A 19,788-nucleotide genomic window follows, 5' to 3' on the forward strand; every position below is an offset into this window, starting at 1 on the left:
CCACGAGAGTGCATTAACAGCAAATATCGAGCACACAATTAACCACACAACGATTCACAACTTCACCCATCGCATCGCAAAATTTCTAAAATTCCGTCTTTCGACCCTTCTTTTCCGGTAGTCCAATAATTCGACGGTTAAATTTTATCGTCCCCCTCTCCCCCTGCTTTTGTATTCTTCCCCAATCCACCCTCCTTGCACGCTCCACCGCTTCTCTCTTCTCCCCCTCCCACACGGGATTCAGTCGTAAAATTTCGTTCTCTTACATCGCGGATGTTCGCGTCGCTCGAGAAACAGAATTTACTGCGCCGAACTGTGTCGTAAAGTTGGCCGTGTAAGAAGGAAATTCATAACTAGCTACGTTTCCAATATCTCCACGGCCCGGATCGAAAGGCCTTACGAGATCTTCGATTACGAACAATATATAATATAACCCCGAAACGTTATGTCGGCCGCCGTCGTATACAGACATACTATATTGCACACTAACGGCTTTTACGTATACAGTAGCCGTATATAGGGAGCAGATGCCCCACCTTCGTAATATCGCTCACAGGATCGACCTTCTATAACCCCTCCCCCACCTCGTATATCCATAGAGAAATTCACCTGCACACCAGCTTATATTGCACACACGTATATATAACACAGCACGAGTTACATTCCTTGCTACGAGTGTCAAGGTGAATCCTTCGTTCTTCCTTCGATCTCGTTCTCTTCCCATATTTTCTTACGTTTCGTTAAGGAGTTTGAAGCTTCCTTCTTCTTCTTCTTTTCGTTCGTTTTTTCTTCGAAACTTGTGCGATTTTGGATTCCACGAAAACTTTACCATTAGTAGTGTGTTTTTTAACTCCATGGTCTCGTTTCTGTTTCTTCCGGGAGAAGAAAACTTTAACCGGGGATACGATATTCGTATTCCTTTCTACGGGGAATTTTTAAGAGAAAGAGAAACGCGGTTGGATCGGAAATTTCCTCGTTTCTACGCGAAATCGTCGAGCGATAAGCTTGTGGCTCGTATCTGATGGCTGGATTGTTTCGTAATGGCAGTCCGTCTTCCCCTTCCACGTCGTTTGTGTTCGGTGTACGTTTATGTCGATAGGAGGTCACGTTTGTGTAAAAGTATTCCACGAAATTGTATCGTGTGTTTATATTTTGAATTTTCGCTCGGTACAAACGGTATTCGATAATAATTCGTATAACTTTCACCGTTATTTCTTATTTCTCCTCGTTTATTATTATCTTACGTCGTGTTTAACAATTGAAATAATTCCATTTTTTATATATTTTATTTTATAATGTAGAGTTCGTAATTTTTTATTCCATCTGAAGAATTAAAAACGATAAAAAGTTATGAATTAAAGATAGGAAGATATTTAAAAAAGATTTTGCGATACAATATAAAAGTGAAAAACGGAAGAAAGACACGTGATATAAAGACGCGTATACGTAGTAGCCATATTTATTCACTAAACAATCGACTAAAGGAATACATATACGACCAACGTGGACAAGAGTGGTCGAAGATTTAGAAAAAGCCGTGTAGCGAACATTCGATGAATAATGTATAACTCTCTCTAAAAATTCTCTTCTTCGACCATTTCCATCCTGAGCTAAAAATGTTAAAAATAATAAATCGAGGAAAAAAAGGAAAACAATAGTTCGCATAATCAGCGATTCGCATAACGATTCATTCTGGCCACATTTTTCCATCCGGTATCCAATTATATCCAGGCGGCGAATCGATAAAGGGGGCGTGGAAGGAAGGGGTTAATAGGAAGGGTGCCGATAAAAATTCGAAAACAGTTTCCGCGGGGTAAATAAATGATGAAAATTTGTACGCGCTCGCCCGGAGAAATATGATCGTTACACTGGTGCCCAACCGGACAAAATTCTGTCCAACGTGCAATAAAGTTGGATTCACTTTTACACGATCCTCCTATCTATTGATTTAATCAACGGAATAATAGCCATTGTATTCGCGGGGACCAATCGTTAACAAAAATCGGCGAAAAAGAAATTTGCTTCTCGCTCTCGTCGACCCCCTCGTTCGACCGATATTCATAAAAATTCTCAAAATATACCAACAACTTCCGATATTCCCTTCCTTTCTACCATCGCGAATTCGAGATACTAAAAATTGGCGCGAATTTTTGACAAGAGATATTCCACGTTCGCTCGATTCTTTGACCCAAGAATCTCCTGCCGAAACAGCCTAAGAATCAAGATTTGAAAGAACATTCGGAAAAACATTGACGATATTCCGCCCACGCGAGATATTAAAATAGGCGCGAATTTCAAATATTTCGGGAATTTTTGACAAGGGGAGTTGGCGAGATATTCCCAATGAAATTTTCCACGTGGTTGGGCCCCGTCCATGAATCTTGCACGCGAAACTGTGGCAAACTTGTCGAACACAGGGAGCTTAACGACGGAAGGACATTGGACGAGGCGATCGATATTGATTCATCGGAAAAGTTTTGCCAACCGGCCAATAAATGCGTGAGAAATGGCCCGGTCACCCTGTATACATTACGTATAAGCGGCTGCGTTAGTATTAAAGGATATCTATTACAGGCCGAGGGTGGGGGGGTGCAAGTGCAAGTGCAGTATACCGGGCACGGCGCCATGAATTTTGAACGTGCACCGGTGCCATAGTTGTTGCCCGGTTGGAACCGGGTCGAACAACGGACCAACGAGTTTATCGTTCCCAGGGATTTCGACCGTGGACCAACCTACGATTTTTTCTTCCATTTTACGACGATCAACGTTTTCACGCTGGATTTTTTTTTTCGCCGATTCGTACGGGTTTTGCGTGGACGTGACAGGCGATTGTCCGACTTCGGTATGTTTTTTTTCTAATGCTTCCTTCCTGATCTCTTCTCCCGTTTTCACTACCTTCATTTCGAAATTTATTCTTAATTTGTTCGTTCGTTCGTTCGTTCCTCCGGCAGATTGTTGTAAACGCGAACGCAACGGAGCTACACGGAGTGTATCAAAGTTACGGTTAAATGAAACGAAACGAGATTGAATTAAACTTTAACATTAGAACAACCGAGAAGCTGCATTATTTTCGGATGTTACGAAAATAATGTATTTAATTAATTACATTTTCGCGTTAATATTCATTTCGTTAAAAACATTTTCATAATAATAATCGAGGGAAACTAAGACTATGAAAACCTATTGTTTCGACAGGCTTAGTTGTTCTATCAGTTTAATATTCGTTATTTTTATAGATCTTTAATTCGCAATCTCTTCTTTAAAGTACTTAAAGCGAACTCGGAAATGCAAAAATCATTATCTCGATAGGAAGACGATAGTTTGGAAAAAGGAAAAAATACATCAAATTTCTAAAACCGTTCCAATGAATCCAACGCTGATGAGAAACGTATCCACGTATCCGCCGTATCGGAAGTTTTCAAGACGCATGAAAACAATTTGTATTTTCCGTTTTTCCGGACGTACGCCCCGGAATATTCGATTCGAAGGGGTAAAAGAGAGAGAGAGAGAGAGAGAAAAAAGAAGGAAAAAAATACAATATTTTTCTCTCTCCCTATAGCGAACCTATTAGCATGACCGTGACGCGCATTGAAAATAGCGTGGACGCGGCACGTCATAAAACGTGCATCAAGCGGAGAAATTTATCGGCGCGGGTCCGAAATAAAGTAATTATACCGTGGCGCGCGATCAAAGGGAGCGAGGACGAGCGAGAAGTCGGGTTATTAAAAATTATAAACAACACGGTCTCCGTGAGACAAAGTTTCGAAAACATCGTGGCCGATGCGTGCCACGTTATTCACCAGCTTTTCCACGCTTTTCTCCCGGTATCCGCGTCGCCTCGTTTGCCATTCAAAGCCTATCCTGGCCTCCTATTTTCCCCTCTCTCTCTCTCTCTCTCTTATTTTTTATATTTCTCGTTATATCCTTTTTCCTTCTTTTTTTTCTACCCCTCCCTCCACCGCGTTGCCTCCACCGTTTTTAATCCACCGTGCCAAACAACGCGAGGAACAAAAGCAAAGAGAACGAGAGAGAGAGAGGGAGAGAGGAAGAGAAAGAAATAAAAAAAAAAGTTCGGCAAGATATGATAGAGACAGAGAGGGGGATCGTAACCGGGTCGGTATCTTCTCTGTGTCTTTCGAAACGTTGGATATATATATATATATATATATGTATAAAGCAGTCCCCTTCGAGGCAGAGATTAATTAGAGAGCGAAGAATACAATAAATGATTATATCGAGAAAGAAAAAGAAAGTGGCAAGGCCGGTGACGGAAACCGAAAGAGGCAGAGAACGAAGAGGGAGGGGTTAGGAGGAGACATCTGGAGGAGGCTAGGGAGTAATACTGTAAAGGAGGAATGCCAGGGCCGAGATTGTACCCGCGCCATTAATGATGCCCTTAGGGTGTCCCCATCTCCTATACCATCTCCTTTCTAAATTATATAAAGAATTGTTCCCATTAGTGTAAAAAAATGTATATTATATATGTATATATATATGTATATATATATATGCACTATATTTATCCATATGCAGATAGATTTATATGCATACACCAGATATTCGGGCATACGTATTGGAATATAATAAGAATGAAAAATGGTGAGCCATGGTATATACTCGTATCGGTTACCAACCCGCCTCGTTATCGTAAGAAAATGATCTGCAAGGACCGCTCATTACAGTGCACGTCTCTTCGGGCTATCTTTCGCGTTTTATTATTCGACTTATCCCACTAATAAATATATATATATATATATATATATGTTGAAGGGAGAAGGGGAAAGTGTCGAAAGCGTGCGTTCAAATTAGTTTATCGACGGATTAACAATTCGTTACGCGCCATTATCAATGGTAAAATTATTGTTGCGCGTCCAGATCCAGATTGCAATTCGGGGAAAATTGACTCGAATATTGTATAACCGCGACGAGAGCCAGCACGAGAGTGAGAGGAAAAATTCGTTTTATTTCTTTGAAATCTCGGGGATGGTCTTTTCTTTCTTTCTCTCTTTCTTTCTTACTTTAAAATCGTCTTCTTATCGATTATCTTGTTTGCAAAGCTTCTCGCTTAACGAGCGAGATATAATGGCGCGTAATCATCGGAGAAATGAATGGGTTATATAATTGGAGGCAGCTCGTGATGGATTTACGGCATTGTAAAGGGAGAATAGTTAAACTGTTCTTAAAGAGAAAGAGGGACAAGGTGCAAGAAGACACGGGTAGAGCTGTCCCACTTTATCGCTCGATACAGCGGCAAAAGAATGGAGAAAACAGCGACCGATCGTGATGGGAAAGAGATTCTCGTACCTTGTTGAAACGAGGCATCCCCGCTCTCTAGAATCCAGTGGAAAAGGGTTGGCGCGACTAACTTTCGAGGTATCCGTGTCAAAGTAAACAGGGAAGCTTAAATAAATACGGATAAAAAAAAAAATCCCTCTGATCAAACGTTACCTTTGTTTGCAACGTATATCCTACAATCGATAACACCACCGCGTTCATTTTTCGGCAATCGTTTGAAAAAAAGAGAAAGAGAGAGAGAGAGAGAATCATCAAACGAAACTTTTTCTCCCTTACAAATCCCATCCCCTCGAATTTCTTTCCTCTCGCGAGTAATTCTTAATTCGTTCGATTCGAAAATAGGAAAGAAAAAAAGTAAATAGATGAACAAATAAATACTTGTGACCAATAAAAAAAAATAAAAGCCCTTCCATTCCTCGAATTCTTACAATTCCACCCCCACTTGAGACACCACTTCGGACACTCGGCGCAATTTCAACCCCTCGGACCCGAAATGCCTGGGATCCGCCTTCATACCTTCCTTCCTTCCTTCCTCGCTCTTTTCGCCGGGGAGACGAAACGGGAAACGGGACGAAAACGAAATGAAACGAACTAATCCCGGGCGGCGATGTATCAACGCCGTCGGCGAACCGTATTGCCGCGTTTTCAACTACGAAAATCATAGCGGACGTTGGTAAATCCTGGCCACGGATACGTCCGCCATCACTGCACACCCCGCGATTTAATCCTTGCGCCGTGCGCCACGTAAAATAACACGAAATTGCAATGTCGCCGCGGCGATGTAACCGAGGGGGGAGGGGATGGTTGGAGGGTGCACCGGTCGGATTATTCGCTGCAAAAGTTAGACGATTCCTGTCCAGCTCGGGATAATTACGTGAGGTGTATTAACGTGTGGTGCACGTACCGACTGCATGCATACGTATAATTACCGGTGCGGTTTAACGTACAGTACACGAGAGGAAGTGCAGTACAGAGTGGTGCAGGCGTTGTTGGAGGAAAGCGTTTAACTCCCTCGAAGAAGGGATGCGTTCGGTTTCCATCGATCGAGCATCGTCTATTAATAGGATCGTTGGAATTTAGGATCCTGACGGTTGTTCGGATGAAGGAAGAATCGCGACAATTGAATCTTGTCGAACAAGGAAATGCGTGGAATTTTGTTCGGGGGAGAAGAATTAGAATTTTGCGCGGGATGCTTGAAATTTTCCTAGTGATCTCTTTGTGAAATAAATTTGAAGAAGAGTTCCCGCTCGAATTTTCCGCTAATATATGCGAAAATATTTCGTGTACGTGTACTTTGAAGATAGAGAGAAGCGCACCATACGGCGAACCTCCTTTTATTTCATTTCGATGGATCTCAATTGGTTGGCCAAGATAAAAGGGCTTCCATAGTTTCCATAGAGTAGAGATTGATGAATGTACCCGCGATTCGATGACCTACATTTTTCTTTTTTCTTCTTTTTTTTTGAGGGGGGAAATGCATACTACTTTCTTCTGAGAATTTACGTTTTTCCAGAGGAATCGCATCCGTCTCGAGTTTGGAATAAAATACGTTTTAAAGATCCCCGCTTTTAACGATCGTTCATTCGTCGTTGACAAGGAAGTCGTTATCTTCGAAATTATAGGGGAATTCAAAGTTTTCCTTAATTTTAATTCCTTAATTTTCGATCGATCAAAGGAGAACTTTAAGGTAAATTATCGTGACAATTTTTTAATTGGAAATAACTGTTCGTCGCATTTACAATTTATACGTTGTGTCGAGAAAGAACAACGTACGAAGAAACTTTTTCCGTAATAATAAAGTTAAAGATATGCATTGAAATTTTAGCGAAATTAGGAATTCAACGAATGTTACGAATGTATATAAATGTACAAGTTTTACTTGCACTATTGTTTACAAATTTACGATAGCAGTGCTGGATACACCCGTTTGTATATACGTGTGTATTTTCATTCTGGAAAAAGGAAAGAAAAGAAAAATTCTTTAACGGAAAAATAAAAGAGCGAAAGGATACTGCGAAACTATTGTAACGACTGCACACGCGCGTAAAATATGCGTTCTAAAATAGTAGAAAAATACGAGCGAAGAGAGAAGATAGAAGCTTATCGGTAAATTGAAAATAATTACCACGGAAGGCTCGATGTTCGATCGATATTTTAATCAGAAATTCGTTTAAAAAAAAAAAAAAAGAACCATATACTCGCTCCACCCATTAACCGTTATAATGGAAACGTACTAACTCTCCTCTCGGACGAAAAAATAATAAATTTGAATTTATAAGTTACGACTATAAACCTCTATCCAATTATATCGAATATTACGCTCAACTTCCCCTATTAATCAACAGATAAATTATCATAATTTCGACTCGTGAAATTCGAAATGGAGAAGCAAACTTATCCCTAAAAAAACTATTACCTCTTCAGAAAGAGAAAAAAGAATAACATTGCCTTCTCTACGTACGTGCACCTCGGTACACGAGGAGGATTCCTGAAGAGAAAACTTGCGAGAGAAAGAGAGAAGAGAGCGGTGAAACGTTAATATCGATTAAAAAAAATCCCAGCTGCAAATTGATCGATGAGAATAAAATGAACAGCGGGGGTAAATTGGCGAGAGAGAGAGAGAGAGGGGTGTTCGAAAGCCTGTAAATAACGCGCTTTGTATTAATTTATGGACGGTGAGCAGCCGCGTGGAGAGCAACGGTCCGAGCAGCGTCGTTACGATGATATACGCGTGCAAGGGGTGTTATTTGGATTTCATTACGTCCCCCTCGTGAGCACTCGCCCCCTCCTAACGGGACCTCCTAAGAATCTCGAGCAGCGAGCGACCAGGCCTGATAATATATTAGTCGAACGATATTCGTTGAACGTGGAACACTGGTTAAACGGTGAAATTCGAGTATTCTCATATTCGTTCGCGCCCTCCAGGTAGTATTGGTAGTGGATCGTTAAGTGCGTGGATACATGCGTCGAATCTCTTTCTATTTTCTTCACGATGAATTAGTATTAACGATTACGAGTCTATAAGACGTGTCTATAACACTACGACTTGTTCACAATAAACGATAATTAGACTCTTCTTCAAGTCGATGTCGCGTCTGAGCACTGTCTACGAAGGAGTACGATCCGTTCACGATGAGACTTTCTTTTCGAGTGAGACTCAGTGCTCTTCGAAATTCTTACTTCAATTGGGAGGCACGATAACAACAACATCGGCCAAGCACGGATTAAAATTCCTGGAATCGTGCTGGTGATACGAATATATGAACGTATGTTGACAATCAGCTTATCTCTATTACGGGTTTCCTCGAACTGGAATAACGTTATTGAAGCTTATGCGAAAACTATACGCAATTGTAAAGTGTAAACTAAACTCTCTCAAAAAAAAAAAAAAATCTTCAGATAACGTAATCCTTTGTTTAGGTTTACGAGAGCGATCCAAAGTGCGAAGAAAAAGTGTTTCTACAATACGGGAGGAATTTCTACGAATAATCCATTTATAAATCTGGTGGAGCAATAAACGAACGGTATATTATTATTAGTATCTTTATCGGGGAATAAACGTTTCAACGGATTCCGCCTCGTGTGATGGCTCGAATTACAAAAAAAGGAGAGGGGAGATTGTAATAACTGGGAACGCGGATAATATTGGGGAAAACGGTGGGGAATCCTGATTTGATTCCATCCCGAAATCGAATCGAGCTAATTTCATCCCCCTCCCTCCTCCCCTCGCAATAGCGTACAATGGAGGAAAGTTGCGAAGCGGGCTGATCGCGTGTCGATAGATTAATTTTCATAACTGTGATTATTGGATGAGTTTGGTAGCAGCGCGACGGTGCTCGTGGCACGAGGCGGCGGGTCGCATCGCATGGGCCGAGATATTGCTGTTATCTGGCCCGATTAATTGGTTGGAAGTCGACTTTGCGTGCACGTCGAATTTCATGCGAGTTTCATATGTAAATTGCACAGTCGACGGGGGAAGGGAGGGGAGGAGGAAGATCCGTAATTTTATGTCGGTTACGTCGGAAATTTTCTCGCGTTTCGTTGCAAAGTTACGAAACAAAGTACGATTTGGATTATAGTTTCAAACTGGGGAGGAGGAGCGTGGAATTTTCGTGACAGTATTTGAAACGATAATGAACGATGGATGGATGAAGCGAAGAAAATGGTTTGAACTTGGAACAAGAAACGTTTTAAAGACTCATAGGAGTCGCGAATTGTCTCGTAACTCGTCTTTTTTCTTGCGTAATCAGATTAATGTTATCGGATTATTCGCAAATCTGTTTTTCGCCGGGAAAACTCGATTGGAAAACTGGCCGTTTTTCGCGAGCACGAGTACGAGAGGATCGACGGGGGGTCCTGGATAAAATATGTACTCGGAAAAATCGAATTTAAACGGGTCTGGGCTGGGAAACGCGAGCGGAAACGAGATTCGAAGTGCACGCTTTCAAAGATAGCGTACACGTGAAGAGACACTCTTTGGATCGCGACCCGGATATCCGTTTTACCACCGGAGGGCAGGAACTTTCCTTCGAGATCGAATTCGTATTCGTATTATCTCGACACCTCGTCTATCGACGAGCGTCCTCGTCGCGAAAAATTCATGCACTCGAGTCGAATCGGGGCAAATAAATCTCTCTCCCTCTCTCGTTTCTTCTTCGATCGAAAACTAAACACGACGATATTCCACGTCAATTATTCTGCAAAACGAGAATAAATTCAGTTTTCGGTGGCGTGGCAGCGCGGTGAAAAAGTTTAACGGCGTTTCCGCCTTTTAGCTTTGCGACCTTTTCGAGGGCCACGACGATTCTGAAACGCAGTCACGGCTACGGCCCTCTCGACGCCATTGGGGTTTACGGTTACGGTTAAGTACAGGGCAAAGAGATCGTATCGTTTTCCGAACGATTTGGCTAATCGAGCGGCGGCCGCGATATGGCGGAGAGGGGACGACCGCGGCCGCAGCTATGCGCATCCGCTCCACAGCTTCCGGTTGCGGGAATTTAAACAAGAATCGGGGCTTACAATCCATCCCCCCCTCGCCAAGAAACGCCCTTTTTCCCTTAACGGCCATCGTCGTCCTTTTAATTTGTCACGCCGTTAAGTTAAGAGTTAATTTCAGTTTCGTCCCGGCAACGGAGTGGACGGGATTGAAATTGTTAATTTCTACGCCGTGCTGGCTTCGTCGTTGTATCGAGCGACGTGTTTATTCGATCCTTTTTTCCCTTACTTTCATTCCTCTTTTCTTTTCTTTTCTCTTCTTTTTTCAGTTCGTATGGAAAAATGGGAAGAGAGAGGAGGAGCACCGGATTGCCACGAAGATCGTTTTCTTTCTTTTTTTTTTTTTTTTTAAGAGCGAAGAATTAATTATTCTTAAAGGTGGGAGGGAGGGGAGGGAGGGGAAATGGTATCCGACCGCTGGAAATTAGCTGCGAGAATTAACACCGAGTTCCCTTGGTGGGTGAAATTTTTTTTGAGGAAGGGCGTTCTGAGAATTAGCCGAGAGGAGAAGGGGACGGAGTGGAGGCTCGTAGAAAGTAACGATCGGCCGAAATTAACCTTAAAACCGGCGTTATGCTCCTGTATTTTTCGCGAGAATCACTCCGGATTTTAATATCCGTCCCTATAACGCTCGTCGAACGCTTTTCGAACGCTGAAAAACGCTCCTCTTTCTATTTCATTCCTTTCAAAAATCACCCACACTTGCTTGCCCGTCCAATCCTTCGTCCTTCCAACCGCGATTAAAACCAGCATCTTTTCCCCTGGGGATTCCATCCCAATTCGCGAACACGGACGGAGACCTAATCGAGCTCCTGGATCCACCACGCTCTGGAACACGTTTCGAAAATCCGAAAGCCGCGATTGCTCGGTCAGACTTGGCAGGGAGAGGAGGGGGGGTTTACTGGCGTTTATCCAACCGGTGGCCACATTTCGTAGTGATCGGTCGCTATAATAAATGGAAACTGCGGAGAACCGGGCTGGCGCGTGGCGGCGATTGCTTCCAATCGAGTGGCTAATCATCGGAAACCAATGTAGAGAGACGACTTTGTACGGTGTACAACACGTGTATACGAAGTGTACAGGGGGACGAGGGAAAAAAAGGGTGCATTTTTCGTCGCTCAAGTTCGAGCAATCTCTCCTTTTTTCTCTCTCTCTCTCTATCTATCTATCTCTATCTCTGTTTATCTATCTCTATTCCAGGAGACGATAAGCCTCGAAGTCGGTCGAAACGCTTGAAACGCAATTACCGCGAGAGTTCGTTCCACTTTCGATCGACGTAAAAAACGAATCGTCGATCACGATAGACAGGTCCCTGGAACGGTTTGGAGAAAAAAAAAAAAAAAAGGAACAAAGAGCGCGGAGACGCAACGTCGGGCATGCAATTAATGTAACGCGAAATTGAATTTTCGCAGGGGTGGAAAATGAAGCTCGAAAGAAGGGATGGAACGTGTAACGCGGAAGAATATTTGGTGTTTATGGGATCAAATATGAAATTAACGATATCCACAGATCGGAAATTCGTCTTCTTCTGTGATTAAATTAATAGCAAGAGGAGTGAATGAACCAATTGATCGAAGATGTCAGATCAACTGCCACCGCTAGAAACCTGATGAAATAATATCTAATCCAACGATTACAGTGGCGTCGCGTATTCTCCTCGAAAATACGCTGCTGGGGAATTTGAGCCATTTTTAGTAGTTTAGTTTCTATGATTTTTTATGCTATGATTTCTCTATGATTTCTTTGCTCGTGATTAAATTAATAATAAGAGGATAAATGAACCGATTAATGTCAGACGATCTGCTGCCACTGCTACAAACTGCTTCATGACACATCTCTGTCGAATCTAACAACGACGTCGCGTATTCTCCTTTCGTATGAAAATTCAAAGAAATTTGAACCACTTTTACTAACACAAGGAATATATCTGTATATCTGTTGAGATTAAAAATTCATTTAACTCACGATAGCTGTGAAATCTGTATTGCTTGTACGGTTCGAAGAGAATTCGAAAGAGCGTTAAGAAAGATGCTGTCGAGGCGCGTTAAAGTAAGTCTAAATACATGAAAAATAAAGGAGAGAAAAGCGATATTCGACGAAATTCCTTCGCTCGCGAAAAACTAAGCGCTAAATTTTTAACGTAAACCGTTGCCTACCAAGTTTGTTTAGGCGTTTGGTCTGGGCTGGGTCTCAAGTATTCGCGCGCAATATGTTCGGTTCATAACGCATTCCTCGGTTCGTCATACGATAGTGTTTCCTTCTGTTAAGCGGAGCACCAGCTCGATACACCGGTGTAACAACCGCCGTCGAAATAAAATTCTGCCCGCGCCACTGTTCCAATATTATGCGGGAAATATTTCAAACGAACCCCCGCGATCACAATGGCAAAGGGAGAAGGAGCAGGAAGGGGAGGGATTTGTGGCGCGTAGGAGCGGGGCCCCGTAGCTCATCACAGCATTTATTATTCAACCGTCTGAAACGGCAATAATGTCGGTCGGTGGTATTTAATTTTCGTGCTGTTGAATCATGGCGCGGGAGTATATCAAAATATATCTCTTATTCGTTCGTTCGTGGGATAAAAATTCGTTGGGAAAATAAAAATAAGGAATGGGAGTGGGGAAAGGAAACGGAAGCGCAGTTAAAATCGGCGAGGCGAACGAATTTTAACGCGGGAGAGGCCTACGGCCTCTCCTTATTCCTTCGACGATCTATCCCGACCCAGAAAGGGAGCCGACACAGAGAGGCTCGTTTATTTCCTGACAGTCATTTCCTCTCCTTTCAGGAGGGAATCGGCTCCCTGAAGGTGGTGCCCGGAGGGATCGAGCTCAGAGGTCAGGCCGCCGTCCTGGATGCCCTGGTGGCCTCCAGCCTCAGATCCAGACGGGGAAAGAATCTGGTTCTCGAGTCGTGGAACAACTTCACCGCGTCGGCCAGGTCGCACGATGGCCGATTGCTCGCCCGATTCACAGTTGGTAAGAGTGTAACATATCCATTTTCCGATGTTTTTTCCCCGTTCGTGATTCCATCAAAATGTGGATCGATTTCTTTTTTTCCCCTTTTTTTTTTTTTGCGGTTAAAATAATGAACGAACGATAATATCAGAATTGGAAACGAATTCTCGATATATATAAAACGATATCCGATTTTCGAGATCGTTCTTTCGTTGTGTTTTGCGCGATCGCCAATTGTTAGAGCTCTCCAATCGAATCTAGGGGAGAGAGGGAGGGAGAGGGGCGGAAGGGACGAGTTTAAAATTGTGGTCGAAGTTAATTCGAATCGCGAAATGTTTGTAATTCACGGTTGGTATTTAATCGAAATGTAGAAAAGTTGGGTGGGTGAAATTGTAGGTTTTTCGAGGCTTGAAATCCTCGAGGAAAAAGAAAAAAAAAAAAAAAAAGCCAAAAAGCATCAGTAGCTCTGCGGGGAGATGAAAAAAATCCTATGAAAAAAACGGAATTTACACGGGTTTGCGAAAGACTTTACAGGATCGCGAAGTAATTCTCTTCGAAATCCCGCTCCTTTTCAAGATGGACGAATATTTCTTTTTATTTCTATTTTTTTCCGCCAATTTTTTTTTTCCTTTTTCCTTTTAACGTCACCGAATATTTTCCTCGTGGAAAACAAAAGGACAGATATCGATGGCACGCAACATAGGGGTGAGATACACGCGTCGTTAATGGAGATGAGCGTTTCAGTCACGTCGGTTTGTAGCTTTGAAAAGCTAAATCGCGCGACAATCGTGCGAAGGTTCCGTCGTATTAACGTCGACGGCGATTAAAATTTCGAAAAAAAAATCTCGAACAAAAGTCGTTCAATTTCCCCCCGAAAGGAAAATGCACGAAATAACATCTTCCACGATCTAAAAGTGTCTTAAACGAAAAAAGAAAAAAAAATTCTTACACATTTACGTATATATTCCTCTCCACAAATATTCAAATAAATGCTACACCTATATATATACACGTGCAACGACACGGAACGATTCGAATTAATTCTTCGTTCTTCCCGGCGATTTAAAGCACGTCGATTCGAAGCACGTACAATAAATAAGTAAACGAAAGATTCGTTCCGTGTCACGAATAACACGACGAAACTTAAACTCTTCATTACATTCCGTTGTAGAGATACGAAAAAAACATGATTTCCAATTCCACGAGATTTAACGAACTTGGAACGTTCTCTCGCCAAAGATATTTTCCTTCTCTTTTTTCCCCCCCTTCTTCTCGCCCGCCCGTTTACTCATTCAATCCTCGGCTCGAGACGGAAAATGGCAGACGGAGTGTCTTTTGTCCACTTTGCAGGCGAGGATCGTGTGGACTGCGTGTCGAGAGGCTTCCGGATAACCGACCCTCAAGGAGGAATTCTCTTCTCGGTGGACAGGGAGCAGGTGGTGGTCGGGGCGGAGATGTTGAAGGTGACCGGCGACGGGGGTGCCGTTTTCCAGGGCAGCGTTCAAACGCCTCTGGTCAGAGGGGAATCCGGCCGTGGCCTCAGGTAATCGCGAGAAGGAAGAAAGAAAGGAAGAAAGGAAAAAAACCGGATATATCTCGCTCCTCGCTACGAATATAATAAATCAGTTCCTCGAAATCTGAAGGATTGTGCGGGGAGAGGGAGGCACAAAAATCGTGAGAAACGTGGAAGATTCCTATTCGGCAGCTTTCCATCTCGTCCATTCCCTCGCGAATATTTGAAAGTAAATAATTCCTTATAAAACGATTCTTGGTAATATCGAGGATTAACAATTATTATAAAGTATTACAAAAAAAAATCAACTTGAAGGAAGATAGAAAGATCATATGAGAGTATAAACAATTTTCTCAAATGTCCCCGATCATCATCGAAGATCTTAAAGATAGTCTTAAATAATAGAGCGCGAGAGTACACCATTTTGAGATTTTGTTCCAACTAGTCACCGCGTTTCGTGCGCCCCACATTTATTTCAGAAGTTTCTAAAAGTGACTTCGACCCAGTTCCAACCATCCGAGCGCTGAATTTTCCATCAGCTTTCTCCATCCATCCCCGATAATCATCCCCGATATACAGGGCGTCGATATAAATAGCGTTTCGATATTCCAATCAACTTTCCTTGTAACCCCGTGGCCGGCTATAAATAATCGAGTCGGATACCGACTGCGACCGACACTCGCGTGGGATTAAACTTCGCGGTAACACGGTTAAATATATAGCGTTGGACGGGTTCGGTGTGAAATCGTGTAATTGATGGGAATGCCGGTTGACAAAAGGGTCGTAAACCGTTCTTATTCACCCTCGTTTTACGCGCGACGCGATTAAACTTGTTGCTATCCAATAAGAAGTAAATTCGGTCGACGCAAAAACTCGGCCCGCAAACATCGAATCAAACGATCCTCATCGTGCAATTTGCATTCTTAACGCGAAAATTTAAATAAGAGGACGCGTATGGGAGGAGAGGTTGGATCGATTCAACAACGGGACTCGAGTGGAGACGTTTGCCTTCGAGGATCTTTCAATTCCAAATTTTATATAACCACGAGCGGTTCTTAAGCCTGTATTATCATATTCGAATGATGCAAAGATTTGGAAACGTCGATTTCGAGGGAAACCAGTCAGTTCGTTTCGTTATATTAGTAAGAATATGACGTATTAAGGTATGGAAGTTTAGGAAGGGATCGAAGCGGATATGGAAGCGCGGTTATTGATAGTGTCGGCCAATTTACAGACGGATTTACGATTACAATAAAACTTTGCTCGCGCGGAAAATTATATTCATAGGATTGGATTTATGCCAGATATGAAATACCTCGGAGGAGGATCCGAAACGGGTTGTGGAGGCAGCGAGCAATGGGTCGACGACGATGACGGGTGGTGGGGGGGTTGAATGGAGGGGGGAGGGGGTATTGGAGAGGACGATCGAGGAAGGTGCTTTACCACTTTCTTAGAAAAGAAGGATCGATTATTGCAAACCTGACGTTGCAAGTCGACTAGTTGCCGTATTATTTCGTCGCGCGATATTGCGAATTTTCGATCCCTATTTATTGCGACTGCATTTTCGTCGAGCGAGATTCTGCTTCTTCGTATTATTATTATTATTAACTCGTATCTTTCTTTATGTTTCTGGGTAGTTGATTGAAAATGAAATGAAATTCGAGAGTGGATTATTTTTTCTTTTTTTTATTTAGGAAATTGGTTAACTGGGAGTGGATTGTATTTTTCATCGTTTTTCTTTTTTTTTTTTTTTTAAATACTCAAAGAGATCAATATCGATGAGATACAGTCGCGAAAGTATTTATTTATTTCCCTCTTTCAGAAAAGGAAGCTTATTTTGAAAAATGTGATTTTGATGAAATTTCGCATATACGTAGAGCGTGTAATGGGTTATGCATATAGCGCAATTTATTTTTTCGATGCGAAAATTACTTTGAGCGCGTGAAATCAATTTCCAAAATTTCATCATCATTTTTTTTTTTCTTTTTTTTCTTTCATATTTTGCGCACAACTTCGCGATGGAAATATTTTTCACACACGGGATGGATTAATTGAAAGTTAATTATTTCATAGTTGATTAAAATTTCGTTCTATCTCGTCGTACGAAATTTGTATTTTAAAAAACAAAAATACTTTAAGGGTCGTGATTTCATCCTCTTGAAATTATATATTCTAATAAAAAAAAATATATATATATATCTCACAGAATTATCATTAACTCTAATAACGCGATTTATTCATCGAACTTTTGTCGAGTGAAAACACGATAGGTTTAAATTCATCTTACGCGCGAATAAAAATAATTCTTTCCACAGATTGGAATCAGCGACCAGATCCCTAAAGATCAGCGCCCCTCAACAAGTGGCAATCGAGTCCTGGGCGAACGAGATCTCGGCTTCCTGTCTAACGGATCTGAAACTCGAGAGCGTGCACGGGGCGATCAAGCTGGAGGCGAAGACTCTGTTCATGAAGGGGTTGAAGACGGCCAGCCCAACGAGCCAAGGCCACACGTCCAGGGAGCAGCAGCAGCAGCAGCAGCAGCATTCCCCGAGAACAGGGTCCTCTCCTCACCAGAGTCAAAGAGACACGACCATCTATCAGTTGTGTGCCTGTGCTAACGGGAAACTGTTCCTCGCCAGATCCGAGGGCACGTGCCAAGCGGACAAATCGATTTGCTAATACCTAGAACCACGATCTAGAAATCTACTGCCATCACCATCACTGCTATTACTACTACTACTACCACTACTACTATGCCTCGAAAAATGGACGATAGAGGACGGGATCCACTTCGCAATCGGCCACGCGGTGGTCGAGAACGGTGGTGGGGTCGAAATTTGCCGAGAATTTGTGGAAAATCGACGGCAGATGGCGATGTCCGAGCCTCGAGATCGGCCTTCCCGCTTTCTCGCGCCCTGTGTCTCGAAATTTTAGAAATACGGCGCGTGGACGCTTGCACTCGTCGCGTTTTAGGACTCGTCGTGTTGTTTCGCTGTTTTTTTTTATCCCGCTATGGATCCCGTGAATGGACGAGGCGCCTCGCGAGGAGACAAGATCGTATATGATACGACGGGAAAAAAAGGAAGAAAAAAGTAAGAGGAGCCGATTCGACTCGACTCGATGTCCCAGTTGAATCGATCGAGCGAATGTATATCTTGTATATTAAAACTGATTATCAGATAGGCGAGCGGCTGATAATCTCGTCATCTCGTTCCTGTCTCTGCCCCCTGTCGTTAGATCGAGCCTCTCCCCTCCCCTCCGGCCAAGTCTCTCCTGCTGGTTTCTTTGCGCAAACGTTCGCGTGGCCAGTCGATAGGCAACGATTTGCAGTTCCTTTTTTCAGCCTGATCGGACGATGGATGAGAAAAATCTGGAGTGAGAGAGAGAGAGAAAGAGAAAGATGTATGGAAAAGGATGTATCTTGCTGCGATTAAGATTATGTAATAGTTCATAGTGCGCGTGTGTGCATGTGTGTTTTTCGCCCGATTCTGGACACGATTTATAGAGAGAGAGAGAGAGACACGTCGCGATTAGAGGAACGTTTTTATTTTGGAGCGCGTTTTCGCTCGTAAAAATGGGATGCGCAAGTGTAGTTCACTGTAAAAGGATCCGGTTGCGTGATCCAGCTTGCACACGCTGTACATCGGCCATGTCCATCTATTTATGTATGTGGCAATAAAGTCGTTATTGTTACTATTATTATTAAACGTGGCGTATAATCATTCCTGAACACATTTTTCCAGAGAAGGGACGAGTCCTTTATGGGAGAGGCGACGCAGGTACGTAGAATCTGGAAGTGTGTTTATCGAACGACACAAAATTATCCCTCCGATCCTATTAAGAAATGTTATTCCATCCTGCGGGGAGGATTGATATCCGCCTTCGAAGAATCCCTTTAACCCGAGCAAAAAGCTGTCGGGAGACTGATATTTTGCGATATCGATGGAAGAGTTCTTCGTTGCATGGATTTCCATTGCGCGATAAAACGATAACGGAGAACGAAATTAGGCGAAACGAAAATAGTTTTCAAGAAAAGCCGATCTCGCTACATAATATAGTATATGTCAAGCCGGCTGACAGGTAGCAAGGGCAATCTCACCTTAGTAGCCCCTTAAACGGCTCTGACGGCAAGGTAATTTTCTCGGAATTCGAGATTAAAATTGCATCCAGCCTGGAAGGGAACAAAGTACGCCCTCCCTCTCCCGACCACTCTTACCCAGGGCTCAGAGAAGGGGGGAGGGGTAACGATGGCGAGGAGGATGGAGAGAATCTGAAAAGGGAAGGAGGTAAGGAGAGATAGAGAGAGAGAGAGGGAGTAAGCGGTGTGAATTAGCAGCAGTCGAGTAAAAAAAAATACTGGGCGGATGAAAAATGCCTCTTAGATCCCCTTGTTATTACCCTAAGACGAGCAGGATCCGGGGAACACCGAGGGGAACGAGGTGAAAATGTTACGGGCCACCGGCGGTAAATTTTCTTGGACCCTCTCCTGGATTTGTATCATTTGTGAACAATTTAACAAGAATTCGTTCTCAACTTCTCGTGGAAATATTTCCACTTGATCCCCGGGCAAAATTAATTATTATATTCCATCCCTGCGGAGTCTAAATACAGTTTGAAAATAATATTCAATGTTTCTTAAGTGTAATAATACGCGCGAATTTGAACACTCGTCGAGCATAACTTTACAAATCAAACTCAAACTCTATCCCGAGACTGAAAGGTTAGACGTATATACGTGCAAGTATGGAAGTACAATGCAGTATGGAAGCTAGAATTATACATGTCCCGTATATAATTTTATTTTTGTACAAATTCATCGTGGATCCGAAAAGATGAACCAAAAAGAAAAGAAAAAATACGTATCATCTAAAGTGTAAACCGATAATTCGTATCATCATACATCCGTGTAATGGTATAATCGAGAAATTATTCGAAATTTTAGCATTCAGATATGATGGATACCTCATGCCCTTTCCGAACAGAATTCCGATGCGTAACGCGAGCATTGTAGCCAGCTTCATTAGAGATCTAATG

At 42.6% G+C, this 19,788-nt stretch overlaps 1 protein-coding gene across 5 annotated transcripts in view; it reads left to right on the top strand.

Annotated features, from left to right (window-relative positions):
* Nucleotides 1-18,461, top strand: part of LOC107996812 (zeta-sarcoglycan) — a 209,665-nt gene extending 191,204 nt beyond the window's left edge. For all 5 annotated transcript variants that reach the window (XM_017055066.3, XM_028666234.2, XM_017055064.3 and 2 more), the window contains 3 exons: nucleotides 13,073-13,262; nucleotides 14,592-14,784; nucleotides 17,070-18,461. In XM_017055066.3, the coding sequence (XP_016910555.1) occupies nucleotides 13,073-13,262; nucleotides 14,592-14,784; nucleotides 17,070-17,433 (747 nt within the window). In that variant the 3' untranslated portion in view covers nucleotides 17,434-18,461. The remainder of the gene's footprint in view (nucleotides 1-13,072; nucleotides 13,263-14,591; nucleotides 14,785-17,069) is intronic.
* The last annotated feature ends 1,327 nt before the right edge of the window (nucleotides 18,462-19,788 follow it).

The sequence above is a fragment of the Apis cerana genome, linkage group LG2 (assembly GCF_029169275.1).
Source record: "Apis cerana isolate GH-2021 linkage group LG2, AcerK_1.0, whole genome shotgun sequence".
Taxonomy (NCBI): Eukaryota; Metazoa; Arthropoda; class Insecta; order Hymenoptera; family Apidae; genus Apis; species Apis cerana.